Source organism: Chrysemys picta, chromosome 6, assembly GCF_011386835.1.
Source record: "Chrysemys picta bellii isolate R12L10 chromosome 6, ASM1138683v2, whole genome shotgun sequence".
NCBI classification, from domain to species: domain Eukaryota; kingdom Metazoa; phylum Chordata; order Testudines; family Emydidae; genus Chrysemys; species Chrysemys picta.
This window is the reverse complement of record NC_088796.1, coordinates 39155314-39181038: the sequence shown is the minus strand read 5'-3', so window position 1 is coordinate 39181038 and position 25725 is coordinate 39155314. Positions and strand designations below refer to the sequence as shown.

Here is a 25725-nt window from a genome sequence, read left to right as displayed (position 1 = left end):
ACATTCTATTTACAGATCGCTGTAATATCTAAATGAAAAAACATAAAAGGTAAATTAGAGGTAAACCCCTATGAATTTCCTCATCTTTTTCATTTAAAGGAAAACCTAAAGATTAGTTATACACGTCTACCCCGATATAACACGAATTCGGATATAACACGGTAAAGCAGCACTCCAGGGGGGCGGGGCTGCGCACTCCGGTGGACCAAAGCAAGTTCGATATAACGCAGTAAGATTTTTTGGCTCCGGAGGACAGCATTATATTGGGGTAGAGATGTACATCTTTAACTAAATGTAATTTTCAAAGCAGTTTTTTTTTGGGGGGGGGGGAATTGTGATTATTTCAATATCTTTTTTTTAAAGAAACTGTGAAAGCTACAGTTATCACTACAGAGAGTTATGTCGATGTAAGGCAGGTTACGTCAACCTAATTATGTCAGGTTGTATTGTAGACACTTTCTCTCACCAATGTAAGGCTACATCTACACTACGGGGGGGGTCGATTTAAGATACGCAAATTCAGCTACGTGAATAGCGTAGCTGAATTCGACGTATCGCAGCTGACTTACCCCGCTGTGAGGACAGCGGCAAAATCGACCTCTGCGGCTTCCCGTCGACGGCGCTTACTCCCACCTCCGCTGGTGGAGTAAGAGCGTTGATTCGGGGATCGATTGTCGCGTCCCAACGGGATGCGATAAATCGATCCCCGAGAGGTCGATTTCTACCCGCCGATTCAGGTGGGTAGTGTAGACCCAGCCTAAGTGTCCTACTACACTGACATAACTACTCCACCTCCACGAGAGGTGTAGGGCTTATGTCAGTGTAGTTAGAGCAACGCACTGGCTATGTGACGCTGTGGGATACTTACATTGGCTGCTGGTCATTGTTGTCAATTTCACAGCCCAGCTCTGGCTCCGCTCCCAGCTGGGCTACCACCCTGGCTCGCGCTGCCTCCAGGGCTTTCTGCCGGGAACCTTGCTGCCCCCCTGCGATGATCGTGGCTCCTCACTCCCAGGCAGGCTGCTTCTCATGCTCCCCGCTCTGAGCTGGGTGCCAATCATGCTCCCAGCTCCCCGCTCTGAGCCAGGGAGGTGGGGGACAGCTGAGCTCCCGGCACAGAGTGGGGACCCGAAAGCCTGGAGGGAGCCGAGAGCCCAGGAAGCAACTGGGCTGGAGCCAAGAGCCCAGGCTCTCAGCCCCCCACACTACCCCTCTTAAGTCAGTGGAAGCTCTTCTGGTGAGGACGCATACCACCGACAGAAGGAGGGTAGAGTGGATACAAACCGCTGAATTAGTGCTGTGGCTGTAAATCAACCTAATATAAGTCGACTTAAGTTTGTAGTGTAGACATGACCTCAATGAGAGCACAGTGACCATTTTATCGATACTTTCCAGCAGATATAGTCCAATCAGCAAGATTAGGGCATAAGAAATCCACTACAACCAATATATGACAAGCAGGGACCTTAGAAGTTATTCTAAGTTAAGTTCTATTATTTTTAGTAGTAAATTTAACTTTTCTGTTATCCTACATTTATAAAAGGAATGTACATTAAAACTTTAAAAAAAAATTTCTCATTCTTTGTTATGCACTCAAATGGAGACAGATGTTAAGAAAGAAGCTTTGTATTTGATAACAGGTCCACCTGTACTGGCAAAAATGACTTTACAATGGGATGACTACATTTTTGCTTGGAACTGACAACTGTGCTGGAAGTTAAGTGAGTGTGTGCACGATAGTGAAGTATCTAAGTAGTCAGCGGCACATATAGATGTACACATGAATTTGTTTGCTCAGACTTTGGACCTAATTTTTCTAATGAAACATGGTCCGTAAAATATTTTTTGGGGACATGCATTAGTTAGTTGCAATGAATAACTGAATTTTTATTTATTTATTTATTTTACAGTACAGAGGTGTTTTTCCTTTAAATTTAATGATTACCTTTTCCCTGAGGACTGAATCAAAATTCAGGGTCATGGCAACCAGAGACTAAGTTAATTACCTAAGTGTTAAATTGATAAGATTATTTTTTTTTTAGAGCAACAAATAACTGAATTAGGAGTTATTTACTGGAATGCCCATCTCCACTTTAAATCAGAGAATCACTGCCATGCCACTATGGCATCTGCAGTATTCTGGTAGCACACATAATTTTGTCACCCAGCAAAAGAACATGGAACAGAATAGTTATTAAGCACCAATATCTGCATGTCACTGTAAATGACACAAATACAAAAAATCTGAACAGCCTCACCTTGCCTAGGAGGCAGCACAGCATCAGTCACCTGAGCTGAAGGAATACCATCACAGTCCCAGCAGTATGATGCTGTCGGCAGGACGATCCTTCAGTGAAAAATGTCTTTCTCAATTTGATTACATGGCTCTACTGACGGAAAGGGGAATCTCATTTGGAGTTTCAGTTGAAGAAGCTGTGACAAATGCTAAATTCTCTGACTAAAGCTGGAGATGGCTCTAATAAGGAAGGGAAAAGTGGGACTGACATAAGGATCAATAAGAATACAGGTACGTTAACTAAAAATATAAAAAGGGTTAAAATAACATAAAAATGAAAGGAAATCAGGAAAAGTTGTAAAATGAAATAAGTATGGGCCACAAATGAACTGATAAAAAGAAAATTGGCATTCTCTAAATTGGAGAGTGTTCAGAGCTACAAGAATGTTTAGAGGCCTGGAAAACATGCCTAATTCAATAAGAGACAAAGGGAGCTCAAATTCTTTATTTTATTGAAGAGAAGATTAAGGGGCAATTTGATTATGGTCTGTGTATATCATTACCTAAACAGGGAAAAGATATTTGATATTAGGGGACTCTTCTAGCAGACAAAGGCATAAGATCTAATGGCTGGAAGTTGAAATCAGCAAAGTTCAAACTGGAAATAAGACACAATTTTTTAACAGTGTAGGTAATTAACCATTGGAACAGATTAGCAAGGGATGTGTAAATTCTTCTTCACTTGGAGTCTTTCAAAAAGATATGCTCTAGTTCAGTGACAAGTTGTTGGGCCAGACACAGTAATCGCTAGATGAAATTCTATGGCCTATGTTTTATAGGAGGTCAGACTATACCCATCATAACAGTCCCTTCTGGACCTAAAAATCTATTAATCTAAATCTAATAAGGGCATAAATAGAACTATGATGTAGGAAATAGGAGTGAAAAAAAATCTATCTTCATTTTGATTGTAAGCTGTTAAGGATAGGTAACTGTTTTTTTATCTACCCAGACAGTATATAAATAATGACTTTTAGACCAACAATAGGAGACTCAGTAATATTAATAACTTTTCTTCATTTCAATTTATCTGAAAACAAAGAAAAGCAAGAAAGTTGGGGGAAACATCAGTTTCACATTCAAAACTGGCTGTTTCAAGAAAAACAGTTAATTTGCTCTACTTGTTCATTCCTTCAGTCTGAACTGCCAAATATACAGTAAAATGGTATATGCACTGTATCAGTGTGTCCTTAATCTTCTGTCAAAGCTGTTTTATTTGTTAATATATAGAAACACTTGCAGAAATCATTTCTGATTGATTCAATTTGACAACCATATAAAATCCAGTAATTGTTTTTCACGGCAATTACATGAAATGATTACTGAAAGCTATCAGACACTATAGGTTATAAATACACAGACATACACACAAATGTATCATGAGTAGAAGCATTGAGATCTGAGATGTTTATAATTCTTCCTCATCCCTTCCCTGCATCTTCTCAAGGAAAGTGGAGAATCTTAGAAACAGGTCTTTCTACAGATTTTTCAGTGGGGAAATAGTAAACTTTAATTTCAAGAAAAAAAGATAAAGGCGACCTATAGTTAAGAACTTTGTGACATCTAAATCAATGCATATTTGTTTTCTTGAGTCTGCAAGTCAAAAATAATGCAATATCTTTCCTAAATCACTATAGTAGCATTTAGAGAAGTGTGATCATCCGAACTTTAAAGTTTAATCATCAGTGACAATGACCCTCACTATTTATAGCAACAAAGAGGAGCTTCCATTAGCCCAGTGAAACCTCTCTTTCTCAACCAGTGCTTGATAGGGGGTCCAGTTTGAAACTTTATCACTTCCTCTGGATTCCCAAACTTAATCTCGTCAATAACCTCTACAATCGTTTATTTCAAGATGTGGGACAGTGCCTTGGCACAACAACCTACATAGAATAAAATACAAGTCACCACTGTTCCACTGGAAGTGAACAGTAGTGCTACTTGTACTAAAAATCTAATGCTACTAGCATTTCAAGGGTTAAACGTTGGAATCACTGCTAACATATTATCAATGTGGTATATGAAAATGTAGATTCACTAGAACAACTGGCACATATGCAAGGAGATATTACATCTTCTTAGTTATTCATTCTATGTCCACCTAAGTCTACTTATAATGTAGGCAAACATATTTCCCAACAACGGTGACATGAATAAGATGACAGAAGCCACAGAGGCAAAACACAACCAAGTCTGCCCCCATCCCAAGGAATCAAAAGCTGGTGTCACTCTGTCTATAAACATGAGTCTCACAAATGTACTGCTTAACAGTAAAATCACATCAATCTCAGCTGAGACATTTGATATGAGAAAATTACATATCACTGATTCTATGCCGTTGTCTTCTCTTTATCTTCCTACAAATAGGAAATCATTACATCATGTTCCCCATCAGTCTTTTACCTCAACAGACTGGAAGCACGGAGAATGTGGTGCAGCTCTTTCCAGCCTTCTCCACACTGTTTCTGATTCTTCCACAAAGAACAGAAAGGACAAAGGAAAAGAAGAAAAAGACTACATGAAGGAAAAAAGATAAGGAAGGGAGACAAGGGGCTGGGCTACACTGGGGGGGGGGAAATCGATCTAAGATACGCAACTTCAGCTACAAGAATAGCATAGCTGAAGTCGACGTATGTTAGATCGACTTACCTCCTGTCCTCACAGCGCGGGATCGATGGCTGCGGCTCCCCCGTCGACTCCGCTTCCGCCTCTCGCTCTGGTGGAGTTCCGGAGTCAACGGGGAGCGCGTTCGGGGATCAATTTATCGCGTCTAGATGAGACGCGATAAATCGATCCCCGATAGATTAATTGCTACCCGCCAATCCGGCGGGTAGTGAAGACGTACCCAAGGAGTCACCGCCCTGTTACACCAAGAGAAATGAGAGAGAACTCAGGGACATTAGTCTCAATCAGAAGATCGGCCCTCCAGATTCCAGCAAGGAAGTCCTATCTTCCCTCCTTTCTCTCCCACAGCCCTTCTTCCTGACCCAAGCAATTACTCTCTCCCCTCTTTCTATATTGCTGCAGCCAAAAGTGCAACTCTTTTTCACTGGAAGAATTCCAATCCACCAGCTCAATAGTAGCCCCTACTGGCAATCATATCTATTGCACTTGCTTGTGATTGATATGTATTTCATCCTCCGCCCAACTTAACTGCCCAATACACGTATTCTCCCAACAAAGAGCAACACAACTCTCCATGTGCCTGCTGTGGACATGTCCACTGCCCCTGTGTTCAGAGACCAAAAAGGAAGGCTTTTCTATATCACTGAAATCCCTGAATTTTTAGGTACCCAGTCTCTCTGCCCCTGCCAAGTCCCTTATTCTGCTGGGTTCCATGACCTCACTGAATACACAGGTACGTCTGTTAACCAAGGATTGTTTTTACCTTGGAGGTCTTCAACTTCTTTTACTTTCAGATGATAAATGCTATATAAAACCCTATATTTTAACTGAATACCTCAAAGCATTCCTTACTGAAGAGATCACAACCATCTAAAGATACTCTCCCCATGTCCTGCCACCTATGCTTCCTACTATCATCATTCTCCCACCCAAACCAAAGTGTATAAAGATCAATGCTACCACACTACTAAAATTGGTCTCACAAACTGTGAATCACCTTCAGGGTCAGAGAAATTATGATAAGATATCAGCGGAAGCTCTAGAAGAGTAGGAGGATAACAATCATCAGAATAGGCTCTGGGAATATCATTGTCAGACCTATTACCTCTTCTGGTTTGGAAGCCAAAAGTGCATTTGAGAGGTAGACTCCTGATCAATCCACAGTGACATTCTACCTGCTTGATGATATTCTGGGATTAAACCAGGATATTTTCTGTCTCTAAGGACTTGGAGAATAAGTACTGCATAATTCTAGGAGCCAGATGCAGCCACTCCCACCTCAGATTCTCAATGGCTTGTCCTCTATGAACAAGCTTCTAATGGTCAATACTGTATCTCTCTACTCCATAACTGTAACAGTGTGACGGGATCCCCGGGGTGCAATCTAGGACTGTGGGACCGCTGTGCCCCCTTAACTCACTATTCTGGGATGTCTCTCACAATGCCTTACTAGTGATAGGCAGCAAACCCCTCCAGGTGCTACCACCATTCAGTACAACTGCATGTGGAAACCCGCACCCAGCTAGATTGCATGATTGCTCCCAGCACCACTTACAAATCACACAGAGAAAGGCACCAGCTAAATCTCCCCAGCTCCCGGCACTGTACCACAGGAATACACCATTTTACACTGCTAAAACCCTTTCTTGAGCAAGGTAAGTTTATTAATTGGTTCACCACTTCATCAATGGAAAGTAAACATACACCAGCCTTTGTAACCTGAGCAAATTTACCAAGCACTTCAGTCAAACTCACTGGTAGGGATAAACATCAGAGTAAAAACTTTTGTAATCAATAAATTTAAAGAAGTAGCCGTGTTAGTCTGTATCAGCAAAAAGAACAAGGAGTACTTGTGGCACCTTAGAGACTAAAAACTATTTATTCTCCCCCCTACTGTTACTCACACCTTCTTGTCAACTGTTGGAAATGGGCCATCCCGATTATCACTACAAATGTTTTTTTTCTCCTGCTGATAGTAGCCCACCTTAACTGATTACTCTCGTTAGAGTTAGTATGGCAACACCCATTTTTTCATGTCCTCTGTGTATATATATCTTCCTACTGTATTTTCCACTGCATGCATCCGATGAAGTGGGTTTTAGCCCACAAAAGCTTATGCTCAAATAAATTTTTTAGTCTCTAAAGTGCCACAAGTACTCCTCTTTTTTTTTTTTTTTTTAAGATTTTAAGTGATTATAAGTGATATGCAAAAGTCAGAGTAGTTACCAAAGGAAAATAAAAGATAAGCACACAGTCTAAATTCTCAACCTTATTAGACTAGGCAATATCTAGACTAAGCAGTTTTTCTCACCACACTCGATACTGCAGGTTGGTTACAGTCTTTCGTATGCAGCCTCTCCCTGTTAGCCTGAATTTAAGATACGTGGAAGGGCAACGCAGCATAACTATGAAAATCATGACCACTTGGACAATACTATGTTAGTAAATTTATACCCAAAAAGAGATGTTCAAAAGGTATAGAAGGAAGATTAACAGGAAGTGTCTAGCAATTGCAAAGATGGACATGTAAATCTGAAGTTAAATACTGAACCATCTACAAAAACTTGGCTCTTCGTAATTGCAGTACTTTTCCTTGAAGCACAATTTTGGTCATTAGTATTAAGATACATGGGAAGATCATGGGAGAGGGACTAGTTAAGCCTGCCTACTATGAGGAACACTTCTCATTAACCTTCATAATAAAATATGAAGTACTGAAATTAATCTTAGAAAATATGATAAATGTTCGTGACCAATTCAGAAATGTTAACTTCTACATTTTCTGTTATGATTTAAAAATTTTCCTCTGAAAAATCCATTTGCTATAGCAATTAGTTCATCAATCTCCAAAGCACATAAAAGTGCAGCAAATAATTAAAGGAAGGCAAAAAAATATTTGCAAAACAAAAATTACTGTGTACAGTGTGGTAACACACGCAAAACTACCTCCACCAAACAAGGACATTCCACCAGAGAAGTAGATCATATCATGGAATGGGCCACCCAAATACTCCAAGAGAACCTGCTTCAGTACAGAAATAAAACCCGCTCGGACCACATACCCCTAGTTGTCACCTACCACCCCACGGTGGAACCCATATGGGGTATCAAACAACTACAACCCATACTCGATGGGGACCCCATCCTGAAAGAAATCTTTCTTGAACCCCCTCTTCTGGCCTTCAACAACCCCTAAACCTCTCCAAGCTCACCATCAGAAGCAAGCTCCCCACAGACCAGGACACACCAACTCAAAGCAGCACCAGATCCTGCTAGAACAACAGATGCAAAATCTGCAGACACATTTCCATTGCTACAATTATCAACATTCCCCACAACACATCTTTCAAGATTCATGGATCCAACACATGCCTATCACAACATGTGGTGTACTTCAGCCAGTGTATTAAATGCCCCAGTAGCAACATGGGTGAAACCAGACAAACACTATGCTCTCAAATGAACTCAAACAAGAAAATGATAAAAGACAAAAACACCACATCACCTGTGGGTGAACACTTTTCACAAAGCGATCACTCCGTATCTGCTATCAGTCCTCATCCTCAAAGGAAATCTGCACATTATTTTCAAAAGACAAACCTGGGGGCTTAAATTCATAACTGTGCTAGACACTAAAAATCATGGATTGAATAGAGACACTGGATTTATGGCTTATTACTACAATGTATAACTAGGGCCCTACCAAATTCATGGCTGTGAAAAATGCATCACGGACCGTGAAATCTGGTCTTTTGTGTACTTTCACCCTACACTATACAGATTTCGGGGGGGGAGGAAGGGAGGGGACCAGCGTTTCTCAAACAGGAGGTCCCGACCCAAAAGAGGGTCATGGGGGATGGGGAGGGTCGCAAGGTTATTGTAGGTGGGTTGCAGTATTGTCACCCTTACTCCTACGCTGCTTTTAGAGCTGGGTGGTCAGACAGCGGCGGCTGCTGGCCAGGCAACCAGCTCTGAAGGCAGCACCCGCTAGCAGCAGTGCAGAAGTAAGCATGGCAATACCATATCATGTCACCCTTACTTTTGCGCTGTTGCCTTCAGAGTTGGGTCAGGACCCTTACAGTTACAACACCATGAAATTTTAGATTTCAATATCTGAACTCATGAAATTTACGGTTTTTAAAATCCTATGACTGTGAAATTGACCAAAATGAACCATGAATTTGGTAGGCCCTATGTATAACCCACTAACAACTCCCCTTCCAGCTGTTTACCCTCCTCCTTCCTTTTCAGTTATAAATATATATATATATGTAATTTGAAAATTTACTACTTGAATATTAATGATTTGGAATGGAGCCATTAATTCTTTATGTTCTTCGGAGTAGCAAACAGGATTATTATCTAATTAAGCAAGTAGAATAGTCAGCTATTCTCTACACACAAACGCAATGTTATTATTTGATTTCGTGTTAAGCTTTGAGGGACTTTTATAAAATCAGTGCCTGTGCAGTCTTGATGGAACACTATGAAGTCCAACTCAGTTGATTCTTTTTTTGCAATAAGTAAGCAAATAAACCATATATAGCTGAATTTCATTTCCAAAATTAATTGTCAAATAGCACTCAGCTGCTAAGCAACTTCAGTTAGTTCTACATTTTAATAGCACTTACACTGAATGTATGAATATACATCATATAGTCTCCAAACATAAGACCCACGGAATCTTTTGTGAAACATATGCCTCCAAGAACATGCAGCCTCATAAATAAAAATTACACCATGGAGAATAAACAGATATTTGTGCAGAGATACCTATTGAAATTAGGCTATCAACCAGCAAATATTTTGGATGACATTCTGGACTCATTAAAGTCAATGGCAAATCTCCAATTGACTTCAACTGGTCCGGAATGTCACCCTTTGTCTTTAACTAAGAAACAGTCCATTAATAAAAAGCATCATCTCCAGTTTGTTTCTTTGCCTTTTTAAGTACAAAGCACTTAAAATGTTGATTTATTTAAACACAATCGGGGTGCAAGAAAATGGGAAATTCTTTAAGTTACTCAAAGCTCGTTCAATCATTTTTAATAGTAAGAATTTTGATCTCAACTTCTTACTGCCTTAGTTATTTTATTACTAGAACATGAACAACGTTGTTAGTATAGAAAACAGAATCCTTATTATTAAGACTCACCAAGAAGGGCCGACATATTCTGAAAGATTCGCAGCAGCTCAGGAGTAAGACATGGGCTATTCTCCAATGTTACTAACCTAAGAGTAGATTAATTACAACATTGTTTACATTTCGTTCCCTGTTTTGCATAATAAATATGTTAAGAGGAACAATTTTGACAAGTGTAAAAATACTGTAATATTCTAGTATCAATATAAAATCTCTTCAAATGAAGAATGCCACAATTATTTGAAATTATTATCTTTCAAAATGGTATTTCCCACACTGCTGGTCTGTGGAATACTTCCTGGTCCTGTCATCTCAAAAGAATGGGGGAAAGAAGCAAACATTTTTATGCCTCTCTATTTTTGTTTTTAAATGACGTCTGTTTGAAGCTGCTCAGAGGTTTGGAATGTTCAAAGTATCCACACGGGAGGTGGATTAATGGGCAGAGTGCAGGTAAGGTGGATAAAATTGCATGCTACATGCATCAAGACAACATACTAGCATTCTAGACCTCTAAGAAATTTCAGAGTCACCAGTTAAAGAAACCTATGCTACAGAAATATCTCCCTTTTCCCTCAAAATATTGTTCTGAGGTGTAATAGCCTGCATTGTGACAATCAGGTGAGAGCAGACTACATTCATCATTCTATGTTCCAACTTATAATTCCTGTGGGTGGATAATCAGTGAAATTTCGCATTATATTTATAAGCAAAGCACATGATTAAAAAAACACTACATGCTCAGATAGTCAAACCTCCACTGGTCAAAGCAGCAATAGCCCATAATTTGCTTGATCCCAAATCTGAGCTTGCCACGTGGTCAGTTTAGTGTACATATTACATATATGTTTCTAAGCAAGTCACTTTTTTGTAGTAGTGATAAAAATATTAATATGCATTTATCTGCTGAGCAAAGTTCTTCCACTTACCATAATTCCAAGCCATCTTCCAGAAGATAAACATGAGGAGGCTGGGAAACATCTGTACTTAGCTGAATAATGGGAAGTAAGAAAGGGTAGAGGTTCTTGCTGTCTGCTCCTAATCCCTGCAGGAGGAATAAACAAAACAATATAAAACAATTTAAAAAAAAATCTGATCTGAAACAGAAAATTTAAGGTATTTTCTTTTTAGGTCACACCTATTTTCTACCATTACTCATTACACCAATGAAGTCAGCTGGATTTCATTTTTACAATTAGTAATGGAACACAACAAATTCTAGCATACTGGCACTAAAAATAAAACCATAAGCCTAGCACACACAGTCACTACATTTTTATGCCACATATTACACTAGAGCACATATATATAAAACCATACACTTTAAAATGACTAGGGCAATAGGCATATCAGCAAACCAATTTAGACTTTCATTTCTTAGGGAAAACTGATTGAGATTTGTCTTTAGACCCATTCAGGTTTATCTTTAAACCCACTGGGAGAGTAGAAGCAGCAGCATTTGGGGATGGACTGTTCTCTTCTCTTTGAGGTGAACATACGAGAAAATAAAAACTAATGGATTGGTAAGGAAGAGAGGCTGGGGTTTCACAGCACATCCCATCTAAGGCCTTGGCTACACTTGCAAGTTACAGCGCTGTAAAGCCTCCCCCAGCGCTGTAACTCACTCCCCGTCCACACTGGCAGGGCACTTGTAGCACTGTATCTCCCTGGGTACACCATTGCAGGTACTCCACATCTCCGAGAGGAATAACAGCTGCAGCGGAGTGGCTACGACTCACAGGTGTGAGTGTAAACGCTTGCAGCGCTGTACTAATCACCTTGTCAAGTGGCCAATCCTCTCCATTGTTGTGACCGGCTGCAGGAATGCGGAAGTGGTTTCAAAGCTCCTACTGCAGAGAAAAGCAAACAATTTGCAGCTTGCTTTGAGTAAGTAAATGAATGAGCAGGGGGCCGGGAGTTCAGAACTTGCAAAATAGAGAGCTAACATGAAAAGCACGTAGTAGCCACATGAATGCTGGGATAGCTGCCCATAATGCACCGCTCCCAACACAGCTAAAAATGTTACAAGTGTGGCCACAACACTGCGCTGGCAGCTGTCAGTGTGGACAGACTGCAGCGCTTTTCCCTACTCAGCTGTACGAAGACAGGTTTACCTCACAGCGCTGTAAGCTGCAAGTGTAGCCAAGGCCTAAGTCTGCAGTTAATCATGTGAGTCAGGATAGGGGATAGGGCCTAAGACAGACTCTGGGGCTTGCTAGAGCAACATCAGCAGAAGGATTTCAAACCAGACTTTGGAACTATATGACTAATGATATACACACTAAAATATATCAATTGTATACAGCAAGTAAATATAAATATTATATCACTCCTGATCCTCTTCAAATATTTTGAGGACAGTAAAATGTTGAAAAGATTGCAAAACTGATTATGAACAGTATACACATTTTAAAATCATTTCAATGTCAATCATGCTTTCTCTAGAAAAACTTTAGAGTAGCACAGATGGAGCCTATAAATACTTAATGGAAACCAGGAGATAAAACATTTTAAAGGAGGGAAAGGTGTCAAAATTTACTTTGTGGATTTTATCACACCCTAAAGCTTTTGAAATGTTCTTGGAACAGGAAGAATATAAATTCTTCTAACAAGGATTCATATTTATAGTGACATTGATTTTTTTTAAATAACTAATATAAAGAATGACCTCTACATGTGGCTATAAGGCACAGAAAACACACCACACAACCTAACACATCTTTAAATCAATTTAATCTAATCTGGGACTAAGATGCCTTAGTTTTAAACATGGTTATTGTACGTTTTCACTACAGAGCAGAATTAAGAATGTTTGATATAGTAACTCTGCATTTCCATAAACTAATGTTTGGATTTATTTTATGTTTTAATTTTAATCTCAGAAATTCTTTTTTTTGTTATAATTATACCTTGCCTGTAACATATTTTACCCTAAATTACTGCATTGTACTCTCAACCTTAACTCTATCTCAACTGTTCCTTTCTTTGCCTATAAGAAGATATGGAGAGATACCTACTCTGGACTTCCTATTTTCTGATAATAAAGATGAGGTACTATCAGAGATTGAGGTGTCAGAAGACAAGGTGCTTGGAGAAACCAATATTTTGGAAAGTAATAAGTCACCAGGCCAGATGGTATACATCCAAGAGTTTGAAGGAGCTTAAGTATGTAGTGGCTGAAATTCCAACAAATATATGCAATCTCTCATTAAAAACACCTACTGCACCACTGTAGCAAATGCTGTACTTATATTTAAAAAAGAATCTGGGGTGAACTGGGAAACTACAGTCCAGTAAATCTTAAATCTGTACCTGATAAACTGGTTGAAACAATAATTAAAATTCAAATAATAGAACACCTCAATCTCTGATAGTACCTCATCTCTATTATCAAGTTACTCCACTCAAGCTAGCCTAGCTCTAGAGAGACCAAACTCTAGAGAGACCAACCACACTGCAAAACAACCATGGTCAGGGCCATGACATTCTGAGGCCCTAAACTATGTCAAGTGTAAGAGGCCCCATAACATTAAAAATTTTTTTATTATTTTCACAGAAAGGACATTTAATATATAAACATGAAAGCTTTATATTTGCATATATATAAAGGCAAAGTTGTAAAAATAGAATAATAATCTAACTAAAACATGTGTCTTGCAATATGCCTGTTTACATTATAAAATAATTTCAAATTAACATATTTTGTCTATGATTTCTTAATTAGAAGATATGAAAACTTTATATCTACAGCAACACAAAAGCAGTTATAGTTACAGAGACCAGCTTACTTAATGGAAGTAGTATAACCTACAGTATGTCTGTTTGCACATCACATTAATTTTAACACTGAAATTTAAAACATTTTCTTTCATGATTTTTGGAGAGCAAAGTCATTGATGACGTCCTCAAATGATAAGCTATGGAGTTTGTCACTTTTGATGCACAGAATGCTTAGGGCAGATGTCTGCCTAGAAAATGCTGCAAGAAAAGCTCTCTCTCTTCACGTTCGCTTCTCTACCCTCTGTCTCCCCCAGAACCACTAATTAATCTCAAGTAAACACCTCGGGGCCACAGAGTCGCGCATAAAGCTTGTTGTCAAAGAGAAAGAATTTACCAGAAAAAAGACTGGTAATCTCTAGACAGGCATTGAGAAAATGAGGAAAAAATATTCAAGCAAAGATAATGAATATTATAGGCCTTAATAGCCTATAAATCATGTATGCAAATAGTTTGAAATAACTAGCTCACCAAGTATTCAGAATATTTTGATACATATGTATATCTTCCTTCCATTCTCTCAAAACCCTTTATTTATCCTTTCATCAGCACTCTCTGATATTTACTGTGAAGGTTCCCGAAACTGACGGAGGGAAGCCAACACAAATTTATCCTCCTCAAAATCCACTTGACCCAAGTCCATAAGACGATCACCTGAAAACTCAATCATGTGAAGCATGGATAGCACATGAAGCAGAAAGCGGTATGCACACTAAAATACACAATTATATGTACGTACATATCAAAAGAAGAAAGAACACACTAACACTTAAGAAAACGAAGAAAAACAGGAGTGAAGGCACTATATGACTAAGCATGCTGGACCATAAATGAAAGATGGTGGCCTTCTGGCTATTACCAGCCAAGGGGGACGCTATATATAACATCACTACTAGGATGAGTCCCATATGAGTATGAGCTTGGCAGGATTGTCTCACGACACTGCCGTCTCCGACCTCACAATTTTCCCGATTTTATCAGCAGTGAGATTATTTATTTATTTAAATACGTTATGAAGGCACAGTCAGAATTTTACCAGTAGCAGCTGGCCAACAAAACGCTGTCTTAGGAGACTGATAGCAGACTTACTCATAGAAATACTAATTTTACAAGTGCAATTATCGTTTTTTTTTCTCAGCCCTGGCCTCCCACCTGTCAATAATGAACAATTAGTGAAGGGTAAGGGAGGTTAAGGATATTTGTGTAGCCAGATGTGTATATTTTTGTCATATTTGAATGCAAATGTCTATATTTAGAAAGAATCTTCTTTTTCCCATATCTCATTTATCAACCAATTTTGCTAAAATTTGAAATGGAGTCAGTTTTTTATTTTTTATAGGCCCCTCATGTTGAGAGGCCCTAAATTGTAGCGTAGTTATCTTATGCCTTAATCTGGCCCTGACTAGAGCTACATAGAGGAATTTAATAAGCAGCACAGAGTGATTGGATTAGCAGCTGTTGAGCTGCTATAACTTGAGCTACATTACTAGCTTGACAATAAGCAGCATTTGAGTTTCAACCCATCCCCCTAACAGGCCAACTTAAAGCACCATTTAACTCAATTTAGAGATTTTTGTTTGTAGATGGGAGTTAGACTAAGGGCAAACCTCAAATTAAAGCTCAAGCTAACTGCAGCCAATTAGTTCATTTTATCCATTTATCATTATGTTATTTAGTATTATGATCAACTCATATGCTATTTCATATATAATCAATGTTTGTTAAATAGATTTGAATTGCAATCTTATGTATAAGATTGACAAGCATTTAGGAATGATGAGTGTGTATTAGGTACATAAGTAAAACATGGCTGGAATGCAAAGCCAATAAGTTGAGGCATGTAAGATTTTAGCTTGGCCATACTGGGGCGTAGGCTTAAGAATGTTTGACATGACTAGGAATAACCCTATGCTAGTAGGGTTACAAGGTTACTGTAAAACAGTGGCTCTCAAACTTTCCAGACTACTGTACCCCTTTCAGAAGTCTGATTGTCTTGCATACCACCAAGTTTCACCTTACTTAAAAACTACTTGCTTACTAAATAAGACATAAAAATACAAAAGTGTCACAGCACACTGTTACTGACAAATTGCTTACTTCTCATTTTTACCATATAATTATAAAATAAATTGGAATATAAATACTGTACTTACATTTCAGTGTATAGTATGTAGAGCAACATAAACAAGTAACTGTATGAAATTTTACTCTGTACTGACTTCACTAGTACTTTTTCTATTGCCTGTTGTAAAACTAGACAATATCTAGATGCAGGCCTGCACAACATGCGGCCCGGGGGCCACATGTGGCCCGCCTGGGCTCACTGTGCGGCCCGCGGGGGTTGAGTAGGTGGGCTCACTGTGCGGCCCGCAGGGGGGTGAGTAGGCAAGCGGTGGGTGAAGGGGGGGGCTGAGTAGGCGAGCAGGCGAGGAGTGACTAGGTGAGCCAGAGGAGGGGGGCTGAGGAGGCAAGCGGTGAATCAGTGGCTGACCTGTTCTACTGATCTGGTCTGGCTCCCATCCCCTCTCTCAGGGCCTGCTCCAGGCACCAGCAAAACAAGCAGGTGCTTGGGGCGGCATATTTCTAGGGGCAGCATTCTGGCGCCGGCCATCATAGGCGCCAACTCCGAGGCATAGGGAAAAAGTGCCCCCGCCGCCCCAGCTCTCCTCCGCTTGCTCCCCTGAGCGCACCGCCGCCACTCCGCTTCTCCCCCTTCCCTCCCAGGCTTGCCACACGCGAAACAGCTGTTTCACGCAGCAAGGCTGGGAGGGAGGACAAGCCGAGTGGCGGGGCGCTTGGGGGAGGCAGCGGTGGTGGTGGAGCAGAGGTGAGCTGGAGCGGGGAGTGGTTCCTCTACCCCCCGTTACTTCCTGCGCCCCCCCCCACCCTAGCTCACCTCTGCTCCGCTTGCTCCCCTGAACGCGCCGCTGCTCTGCTTCTCCGCCCTCCCTCGCCTGAGAGGGAGGGGGGAGAAGCGGAACGGCAGCACACCTGTGGGAGCAGGCGGAGAGAAGGTGAGGTAGGGCGGGAGGTCGTGGGGGGCCTGCAGGAAGCAATGGTGTGGGGGAAATGCGGTATGCCGGGGGAGGAGGCATGGCTGGGGATTTGGAGAAGGGGTTCCGAAGGGGTGGAGTTGGGGCGGGGCCGGGGGCAGAGGGGCACGAAAAAAAGGGGGGGGGCGGCCAAAAATTTTTTTGCTTGGGGTGGCAAAAATCCTAGAGCCGGCCCTGCCCTCTCTAAGAGTTGCAGCTGTCTGGAGGTGCCTGCCTTCCACGCCTTCCTCATTCACACCTTTCATTCATTCAACAGGGCAATTGATTACAAAGAGGGGGTAAGATCTTATTCTACTTCTAGCAAAAAGACATTTTTCTTTTACCTTAATTATACTACCTTAGGGGCCCGCTATAACAAATTACCGAGGTTCAATACTGCTGTTTCAGTGGGGTGGCGCTGGGGAAGGAGGGTTTGTTTCCATGTGGTGTGTGGCGCCAGGGGGGTGTTGTGTTTCGGGGGGGGCTGGGTGGCACTGGGGGGGGGTTTGGCAGCGCTTGGGGGGTTTCGGCCCTCAGCTGTTTTCTTTGGAGTAATATGGCCCTCGCCGCTTTACGAGTTGTGCAGGCCTGATCTAGATGAGTGGGAGGGATAAAGCGATCATCCCAGAGAATTGGATGGGGGTGGGGGAGTTAGTTTGTTTTCTGCTGCTGAAGGTTAACAGGAAAACCGCAGCAGTCAACGGGCTTTGCTTGGTATGTGAGAAAGGAGGGCGCAGAAGCCAAAAGACAATGGCTTACCGTGGCCGCATGCAAGCTGAATTCTGTTGCCCGGACCTGCGTCTGTGATCTCTAACACCAAAGCCACAGGCACTCAATATTAAGATGGAAAATGCGACCTTGTACTGAACTCACGTGCTATGTAATGTGAATAGTGTTGTTCACCATGAAAGAGTATAAGCATTGTTCTGTAAAATGTATCATTTTAAAAATTTCTCTCCTTTTTTCCATCCCTCCAGCAGCTGCAAATTTTTCAAGCCTTCCTCCTCTGTCCCGAAGGCTATCTCAGATAAGGCAGCGGAGAAAGAGGACGCGAGATGAGATGTTCTCGGAAATAATGGAATGCACCCGCAATGAAAGAGCTCATTTGAATGAGTGGAAGGACACAGTATCTACATACAGGAAAGATGCCAGTGAACGTGAGGTCATGAGGGACGCTCGAGATGAGAGGTGGCAGGCTGCAACGCTGGGGCTGCTGCGTGATCAAACGGACATGCTCCGGCGTCTGGTGGAGCTTCAGGAACGGCAGCAGGATAACAGACTGCCGCTGCAGCCGCTGTATAACCTCCCTCCCCCCTCACCATGTTCCATATGCTCCTCACCCAGACGTGTAAGAACGTGGGGTGGGGGAGGGTAAGGCTCCGTGCACCCTCCCATTCCACCCCAGTGAACAGCCCAACCAAAAGGCTGTCATTATATTGAATTTTTTCAGTGGCCTTTTACTTCCCTCCTATCCACCTCCCAAACGTCACCCAGGTTACCTTGTTGGTTCTCTCCCTATGTTTATAATCAATTAATAAAGAATACATGATTTTTAAATGATAGTGACTTTATTTCCTTTAAAAGCAAGCTGTGATTTAAGGGGGGAGGGTGGTTTGCTTACAGGGAATGAGTCAAGCAATGGGGCGGGTTTTCAACAAACAGAACTTTCACACCATAGCCTGGCCAGTCATTAAATTGGTTTTCAAAGCTTCTCTGATGCACAGCGCTTCCTGGTGTGATCTTCTAATCGCCCTGGTGTCTGGCTGTGCATAATCAGCAGCCAGGCGATTTGCCTCAGCCTCCCACCCCACCATAAAGGTCTCCCCCTTACTCTCACAGAGATTGTGGAGCACACAGCAAGCAGCAATAATAGTGGGGATATTGGTTTGGCTGAGGTCTGAGCGAGTCAGTAACGAGCGCCAGCGACCTTTTAAACGGCCAAATGCACATTCTGCCACCATTCTGCACTTGCTCAGCCTGTAGTTGAACAGCTCCTGACTCCTGTCCAGGCTGCCTGTGTATGGCTTCATGAGCCATGGCATTAAGGGGTAGGCTGGGTCCCCAAGAATAACTATTGGCATTTCAACATCCCCAACGGTTATTTTCTGGTCCGGGAAGTAAGTCCCTTGCTACAGCCATTTAAACAGATTAGTGTTCCTGAAGACGCGAGCGTCATGAACCCTTCCCGGCCAGCCGACGTTGATATTGGTGAAACGTCCCTTGTGATCCACAAGTGCTTGCAGCACCACTGAAAAGTACCCCTTGCGTTTTATGTACTGGGTACCCTGGTGCTCCGGTGCCAAGATAGGGATATGGGTTCCATCTATCGCCCCACCACAGTTAGGGAATCCCATTGCAGCAAAGCCATCCACTATGACCTGCACATTTCCCAGAGTCACTAACTTTCGTAGCAGCACCTCAGTGATTGCTTTGGCTACTTGCATCACAGCAGCCCCCAAAGTAGATTTGCCCACTCCAAATTGATTCCCGACTGACCGGTAGCTGTCTGGCATTGCAAGCTTCCACAGGGCTATCGCCACTCGCTTCTCAGCTGTGAGGGCTGCTCTCATCTTGGTATTCTGGCGCTTCAGGGCAGGGGAAAGCAAGTCACTAAGTTCCAAGAAAGTGCCCTTACGCATGCGAAAGTTTCGCAGCCACTGGGAATCGTCCCACATCTGCAACACTATGTGGTCCCTCCAGTCTGTTCTTGTTTCCCGGGCCCAGAATCGGCGTTCCACGGCTATAACCTGACCCATTAACAGCACGATCTCCAAAGCACCGGGGCCCGCGGTTTGATAGAATTCCATGTCCATGTCCTCATCACTCTCGCCGCCGCGCTGCCATAGCCTACTCCTCGCCACCTTGTTTTGCAGGTTCTGGTTCAGCATAAACTGCACGATAACGCGCGAGGTGTTTACAATGTTCATGACTGCTGTCTTGAGCGGAGCGGGCTCCATGCTTGCCGTGGTATGGCGTCTGCACTGTTCACCCAGGAAAAAGGCGCGAAACGGTTGTCTGCCATTGCTTCCCTGGAGAGGGGGGAGGATGTACCCAGAACCACCCACGACAATGTTTTTGGCCCCATCAGGCATTGGGATCTCAACCCAGAATTCCAATGGGCGGAGGAGACTGCGGGAACTATGGGATAGCTACCCACAGTGCAACGCTCTGGAAATCGACGCTAGCCCCGGTACATGAACGCACACCGCCGAATTAATGTGCTTAGTGTGGCTGCATACATTCGACTTTATACAATCTGTTTCCAAAATTCGAATTATATAAATTCGGATTAATCCCGTAGTGTAGACATACCCTTCCTGTGAACGTGTGGGTCAGCCTGTGAAGAATGGCTACAGAAGCCCTACAGATGCATGTGACCATGTCATCTGATACTGGAACCTATCTTGAATTCTGTACTTTTCCACACGAAGCTGGGCGGTGTGTGGGGGGGGTGGTCAAACTAGGGAAAAAAAGGACTCCCACCATATGCAAATCCTATTTAAGGGTGGGAAGTGAGGTAATCCAGGTCGTCAGTTCTCCCCTGCTACCCCACCCAAGATGACTGCTGGAAACAACTAAGTTCGAACTGGGGGAAAGAACTGGACCCTGGCTGGAAGGACATCCGGCTTGTGAAGATGATGATTAGAACCATGTTTAGGGTGAGAACTTACATGTAACCAGTTTCTTGCTCTGTTTTATTTTCTTAATAATCTGCCTTGTTCGGTCTTCTACCTCCTTAACTACTTAAAATACATCTGTTATAGTGAATACATTTATTTCTGGCTTACAATATAACCCAGTTTATGTGATTTCTAATTGGGGGGAGGAGCGAGAAGTTGTGCATACCCTCCTCCACATTGAGGGACGAGGTGAATTTCATATAATTTTGCCACGGTCTCAAGCCTACTTCTGGTCCTTATTCCTGCATCACTGAGAATTACCCTTTTAGACCATACTCTCCATCAACATCACAGACTTTGGTGCCCATTATTTGCTGCACTCTGGACTTCATGCCTGATTTTGAATTATTTTGAGGATATCATTTGGATAACCCTTTTTAGACCTCAGGCCCCACTTTGGTTTTGAATTATGTTGTATTTTCTCTTTCGATCCTGTATTTAGTTTTGTCTTCTGTCAATAGATTGTTAACTAGTTTGTTTTTTAAGAGTTTATATATGGAAGAAAAGAACACAGAAAGTTTGCCAACTTTCATAACTTGCTGCCTTTATTTTTCCTTTTTCAAGAGTGTTAACTGCTTTGACTTCCTGGAGATACACACAGAGCTATATTTATTAGGACATCTGGTAAGCAGTAGTATCTTGGAAAGTCTCAGTGAATTCCTCTGAGCAAATTCCCGATGAGGTAGAAAACTGCTAAAGCATGTATTTCTAGAGCAGATGCTTTCTCCTTTGTCTTTCCACAGAATGAACACAGGGAGAAGTGCCAAATCTGAAGTATCTTTGGATGTCAGGAAAGAACAAAAATGAGGTCTTTAGAAGAAAGAAGTGTTTCATATAGCAGGCAGCATCTCAATGTAAAAATAACAGATGCCTCTGCAAAAGGGAGGAAGGACTTCTCTATTTAAAGATTCTAAACAAAGAAAACAAATCAAAGCTGCTACACAAAAATAATAAATATATTCAGAAAGCAGTGTCCTAGTATACAAATGAAAATATATTTCATTGGAGCATAGGACTTGCCAGAATGGACCAGGCCTGTGGTCCCTCTAGTCCTCTATTCTGTCTCCAAAAGTAACCAGCACCATAATCTTTAGAGGAAGATGCAAGAAACGCCCAGAAGGCAGATGTGAGATAATCTGCACTCTAGGGGAATCTCCTTCTAATATCATATAATCAGAGATTGACATAAGCCCTCAAAAATGAGGTTTTATTATATGCCTTGCCCAACTCTACTTTTCAGTGTTTGCTATCAAAACTCTGGATAGATCCTCCATTGTTGACTGCACTTTTCTTGGGATTCTGAAACTTTGGAGCCAAGAAGATTGCCCCATTACTACAGATATTGCCATAGATCACAAGGCACCATCTGCTGCTTCCAGTGCTTCTTGCAAACTAACCGTCCTTCATTTATTAGGAATTTGAAGTCCGTCCTATGTTTCTATAGCAACTTATCAACAAAATCTGTGAACTTAATTATAATTAAGAAAATAGCAGGCAAGCAGGGCCTGACAATTTAACATTCTAAATTGTAAGCTTGCTGATGAATAACACCTATGACCAAACAGATCTGGTTATTTCAACTCTTCCTCAAATGGAGTAACCTTGGGTTGGGGCTGTCTAATCTTCTCGTCTGCAGCCACAAATAAGGAGCCTGTACCAGGTTTGAACAAAGATATTCTGAACAAATGGCATTTAGTATCTTTTGTCTGCCTTTTTTTTTTTTTTTTTTTTTTTTAAATTTGAGGTGACAGTTGCTGGTGTTTGCCAAATATTTTTAGCAAGTTCCAATAAACCCTCATTAATGGGAAGAGCTACTCTTCTTGGCATTAAAGTATACAGGATGTGCAACAACTTGTGAGGGGTCTCCTGCACCTCCGCAAATGGAATAGTTCTCTGAAAACGTTCGCTCCATGTGCAGTAAAAGTCAAAAAAACCTAACAGAATGTTAGGAATCATTAGGAATGAGATAGAAAATATCTAAATCCATGATATGCCCACTACTTGAATACTGAATACCGTTCTGATCGCCGCATCTCAAAAAAGATATAGTAGAATTGGAAAAAGGTGCAGAGAAGGGCAACAAAAATAATTAATGGGATGGAACAGCTTCCATATGAGGAGAGATTAAAAAGACAAACTGTTCAGCTTAGAAAAGAGACGACTAAGGGGGAAAATGGGAGACGTCTATAAAATCATACTGATATGGAGAAATTTAATAGGAAAGTGTTATTTACCCTGTAGGGAGCTGGGGTGGCCTCCCTCCGAACCAGAGCGTAAAGAACCACTCTCTCAGCCTGAGTGGGAGGAGCCAGGGCAAGCTTACTCCACCCCCGGAAGGGGGGGCCCTTAGCCCACTCAGGGCAGCACCAGGGAGGGAGACAGACCCAGACTGCTGGCTATTCCCTATAGACCCTGCTGCCGAACCAGGAGATGCCCTGGAGCAGGAGAAACCTGACCTTGAGGAAGGTCTCGGGCTACCAGGACTGCCGGCCACAGAGTACCCCGAGGAAGTGGAGGAGTCAGGCAGCAACCTGAGCCCGAATGAGCCTGATGCTGAGGGTGAGATGGAGCTACCGAGGCTACCGGAGGTGGAATATCCCAACGAGTTGGAGGAACCCGAGGGACCCACTTGAGAAGTAGGAAGTGGCCCAGGGGTAGAACTGGACAGTGTGGTGAATCAGTATTTGATCAGTGTGTTGCGGATGGATCCCCACTGACCCAGTGGTGGGACCCTCTCCTCCCACCGCTGTCAGGGCCCTGGGATGGAACACAGTGGAGTCGGTTGGGCTTGCGTTCCCCTACCCCGGCCACCCCGCCTCAGGATGGCAGAACCCCAATAAAGAACTAAGGACTCTAGCCAGCACTCCCTGGCCTGAGGGGTGCGCCACTGACTCTTGCCGGCGCTCCCCAGCCTGAGGGGCGCGCCACGGACTTTTGACGGCGCTCCCCAGAGTACCCCGAGGAAGTGGAGGAGTCGGGCAGCAACCCGAGCCCAAATGAGCCTGATGCTGAGGGTGAGATGGAGCTCCCCGGCCTGAGGGGCTCCTCAGAGTACCATGAGGGGTGTGCCATGGTCGCTGGCCAGTACTCCTGTGTCGCGCCAACTGCGACGGCACATCTCACTCCGCTAATTCCCCATCGACGAAGAGGTATGACCAAGGCCTTTCGGCAAGGGAGTAGCTCCCCACCACCCCCAGTGGTTTGGTGGACCAACTGAAACCTTGCTACATACCCCTTTGCATAACATACTTACCAGGAGTCAGCCAATGAAACTAACAGGAGGTTTAAAACAAACAAACAGAAGTACTACTTCATACAACATAGTCAACCTGGGGAACTCATTGCCATGAGTTGTTGTGAAGGCCAAAAGTATAACTGGGTTAAAAAAAGAATTAGGTAAGTTCATGAAGGATAGGTTCATCAATGGCTATTAGCCAAGATGGTTAGGGACAAAACCCCATACTCTGGATGTCCCTAAACCTCCAACTCCCAGAAGCTGGGAGAGACAACAGAGGATGGATCAAACGAAATTGTCATGTTCTGTTAATTCCCTCAGAAGTATCTGGCACTGTCAGAGGCAAGACTCTGGGCTAGATGGACCATTGGTCTCACCCAGTATGGCTGTTATTAATCTCAGCAACCTTTCTCAGTAAATCCTGAAAAAACTTTTATAGTCATCCAGATGAGACTGTGCTAAACAGATTACCATCTCCTTTGGACACAAAGATGAAATACCCAACTAGGGTGTAATGTCCTCATTTTGGAGCTGTTCCTCCTCCTCAAAGACTTCCTCTGCAGGCTGAGGATCCTGAGGAGATTCTGATGTTGCACTGTTATCTACTTCTGAGTAGAAGTCTCATTATAAGGTGGAGCATAGAATCATAGAATCATAGATTATAGGACTGGAAGGGACCTCGAGAGGTCATCGAGTCCAGTCCCCTGCCCGCATGGCAGGACCAAATACTGTCTAGACCATCCCTGATAGACATTTATCTAACCTACTCTTAAATATCTCCAGAGACGGAGATTCCACAACCTCCCTAGGCAATTTGTTCCAGTGTTTAACCACCCTGACAGTTAGGAACTTTTTCCTAATGTCCAACCTAGACCTCCCTTGCTGCAGTTTAAACCCATTGTTTCTGGTTCTATCCTTAGAGGCTAAGGTGAACAAGTTCTCTCCCTCCTCCTCATGACACCCTTTTAGATACCTGAAAACTGCTATCATGTCCCCTCTCAGTCTTCTCTTCTCCAAACTAAACAAACCCAGTTCTTTCAGCCTTCCTTCATAGGTCATGTTCTCAAGACCTTTAATCATTCTTGTTGCTCTTCTTTGGACCCTTTCCAATTTCTCCACATCTTTTTTAAAATGCGGCGCCCAGAACTGGACACAATACTCCAGCTGAGGCCTAACCAGAGCAGAGTAGAGCGGAAGAATGACTTCTCGTGTCTTGCTCACAACACACCTGTTAATGCATCCCAGAATCATGTTTGCTTTTTTTGCAACAGCATCACACTGTTGACTCATATTTAGCTTGTGGTCCACTATAACCCCTAGATCCCTTTCTGCCGTACTCCTTCCTAGACAGTCTTTTCCCATTCTGTATGTGTGAAATTGATTTTTCTTTCCTAAGTGGAGCACTTTGCATTTGTCTTTGTTAAACTTCATCCTGTTTAACTCAGACCATTTCTCCAATTTGTCCAGATCATTTTGAATTATGACCCTGTCCTCCAAAGTAGTTGCAATCCCTCCCAGTTTGGTATCATCCGCAAACTTAATAAGCGTACTTTCTATGCCAATATCTAAGTCGTTGATGAAGATATTGAACAGAGCCGGTCCCAAAACAGACCCCTGCGGAACCCCACTCGTTACGCCTTTCCAGCAGGATTGGGAACCATTAATAACAACTCTCTGAGTACGGTTATCCAGCCAGTTATGCACCCACCTTATAGTAGCCCCATCTAATTTGTATTTGCCTAGTTTATCGATAAGAATATCATGCGAGACCGTATCAAATGCCTTACTAAAGTCTAGGTATACCACATCCACCGCTTCACCCTTATCCACAAGGCTCGTTATCCTATCAAAGAAAGCTATCAGATTGGTTTGACACGATTTGTTCTTCACAAATCCATGCTGGCTGTTCCCTATCACCTTACCACCTTCCAAGTGTTTGC

The 25725-nt window shown here is 42.5% G+C and overlaps 1 protein-coding gene across 8 annotated transcripts in view; it reads right to left on the bottom strand.

Annotated features, from left to right (window-relative positions):
- IPO11 (importin 11) overlaps positions 1 to 25725 on the bottom strand; it is a 255344-nt gene that overhangs the window by 119660 nt on the left and 109959 nt on the right. For all 8 annotated transcript variants that reach the window (XR_010602178.1, XM_005300957.5, XM_005300955.4 and 5 more), the window contains 2 exons: positions 10991 to 11106; positions 10077 to 10153 (listed from right to left, as the gene is read on the bottom strand). Coding sequence is in view for 7 of the 8 variants with exons in the window: in XM_005300957.5 (XP_005301014.2) it covers positions 10077 to 10153; positions 10991 to 11106 (193 nt within the window). In the remaining variant the exon portion in view is untranslated. The remainder of the gene's footprint in view (positions 1 to 10076; positions 10154 to 10990; positions 11107 to 25725) is intronic.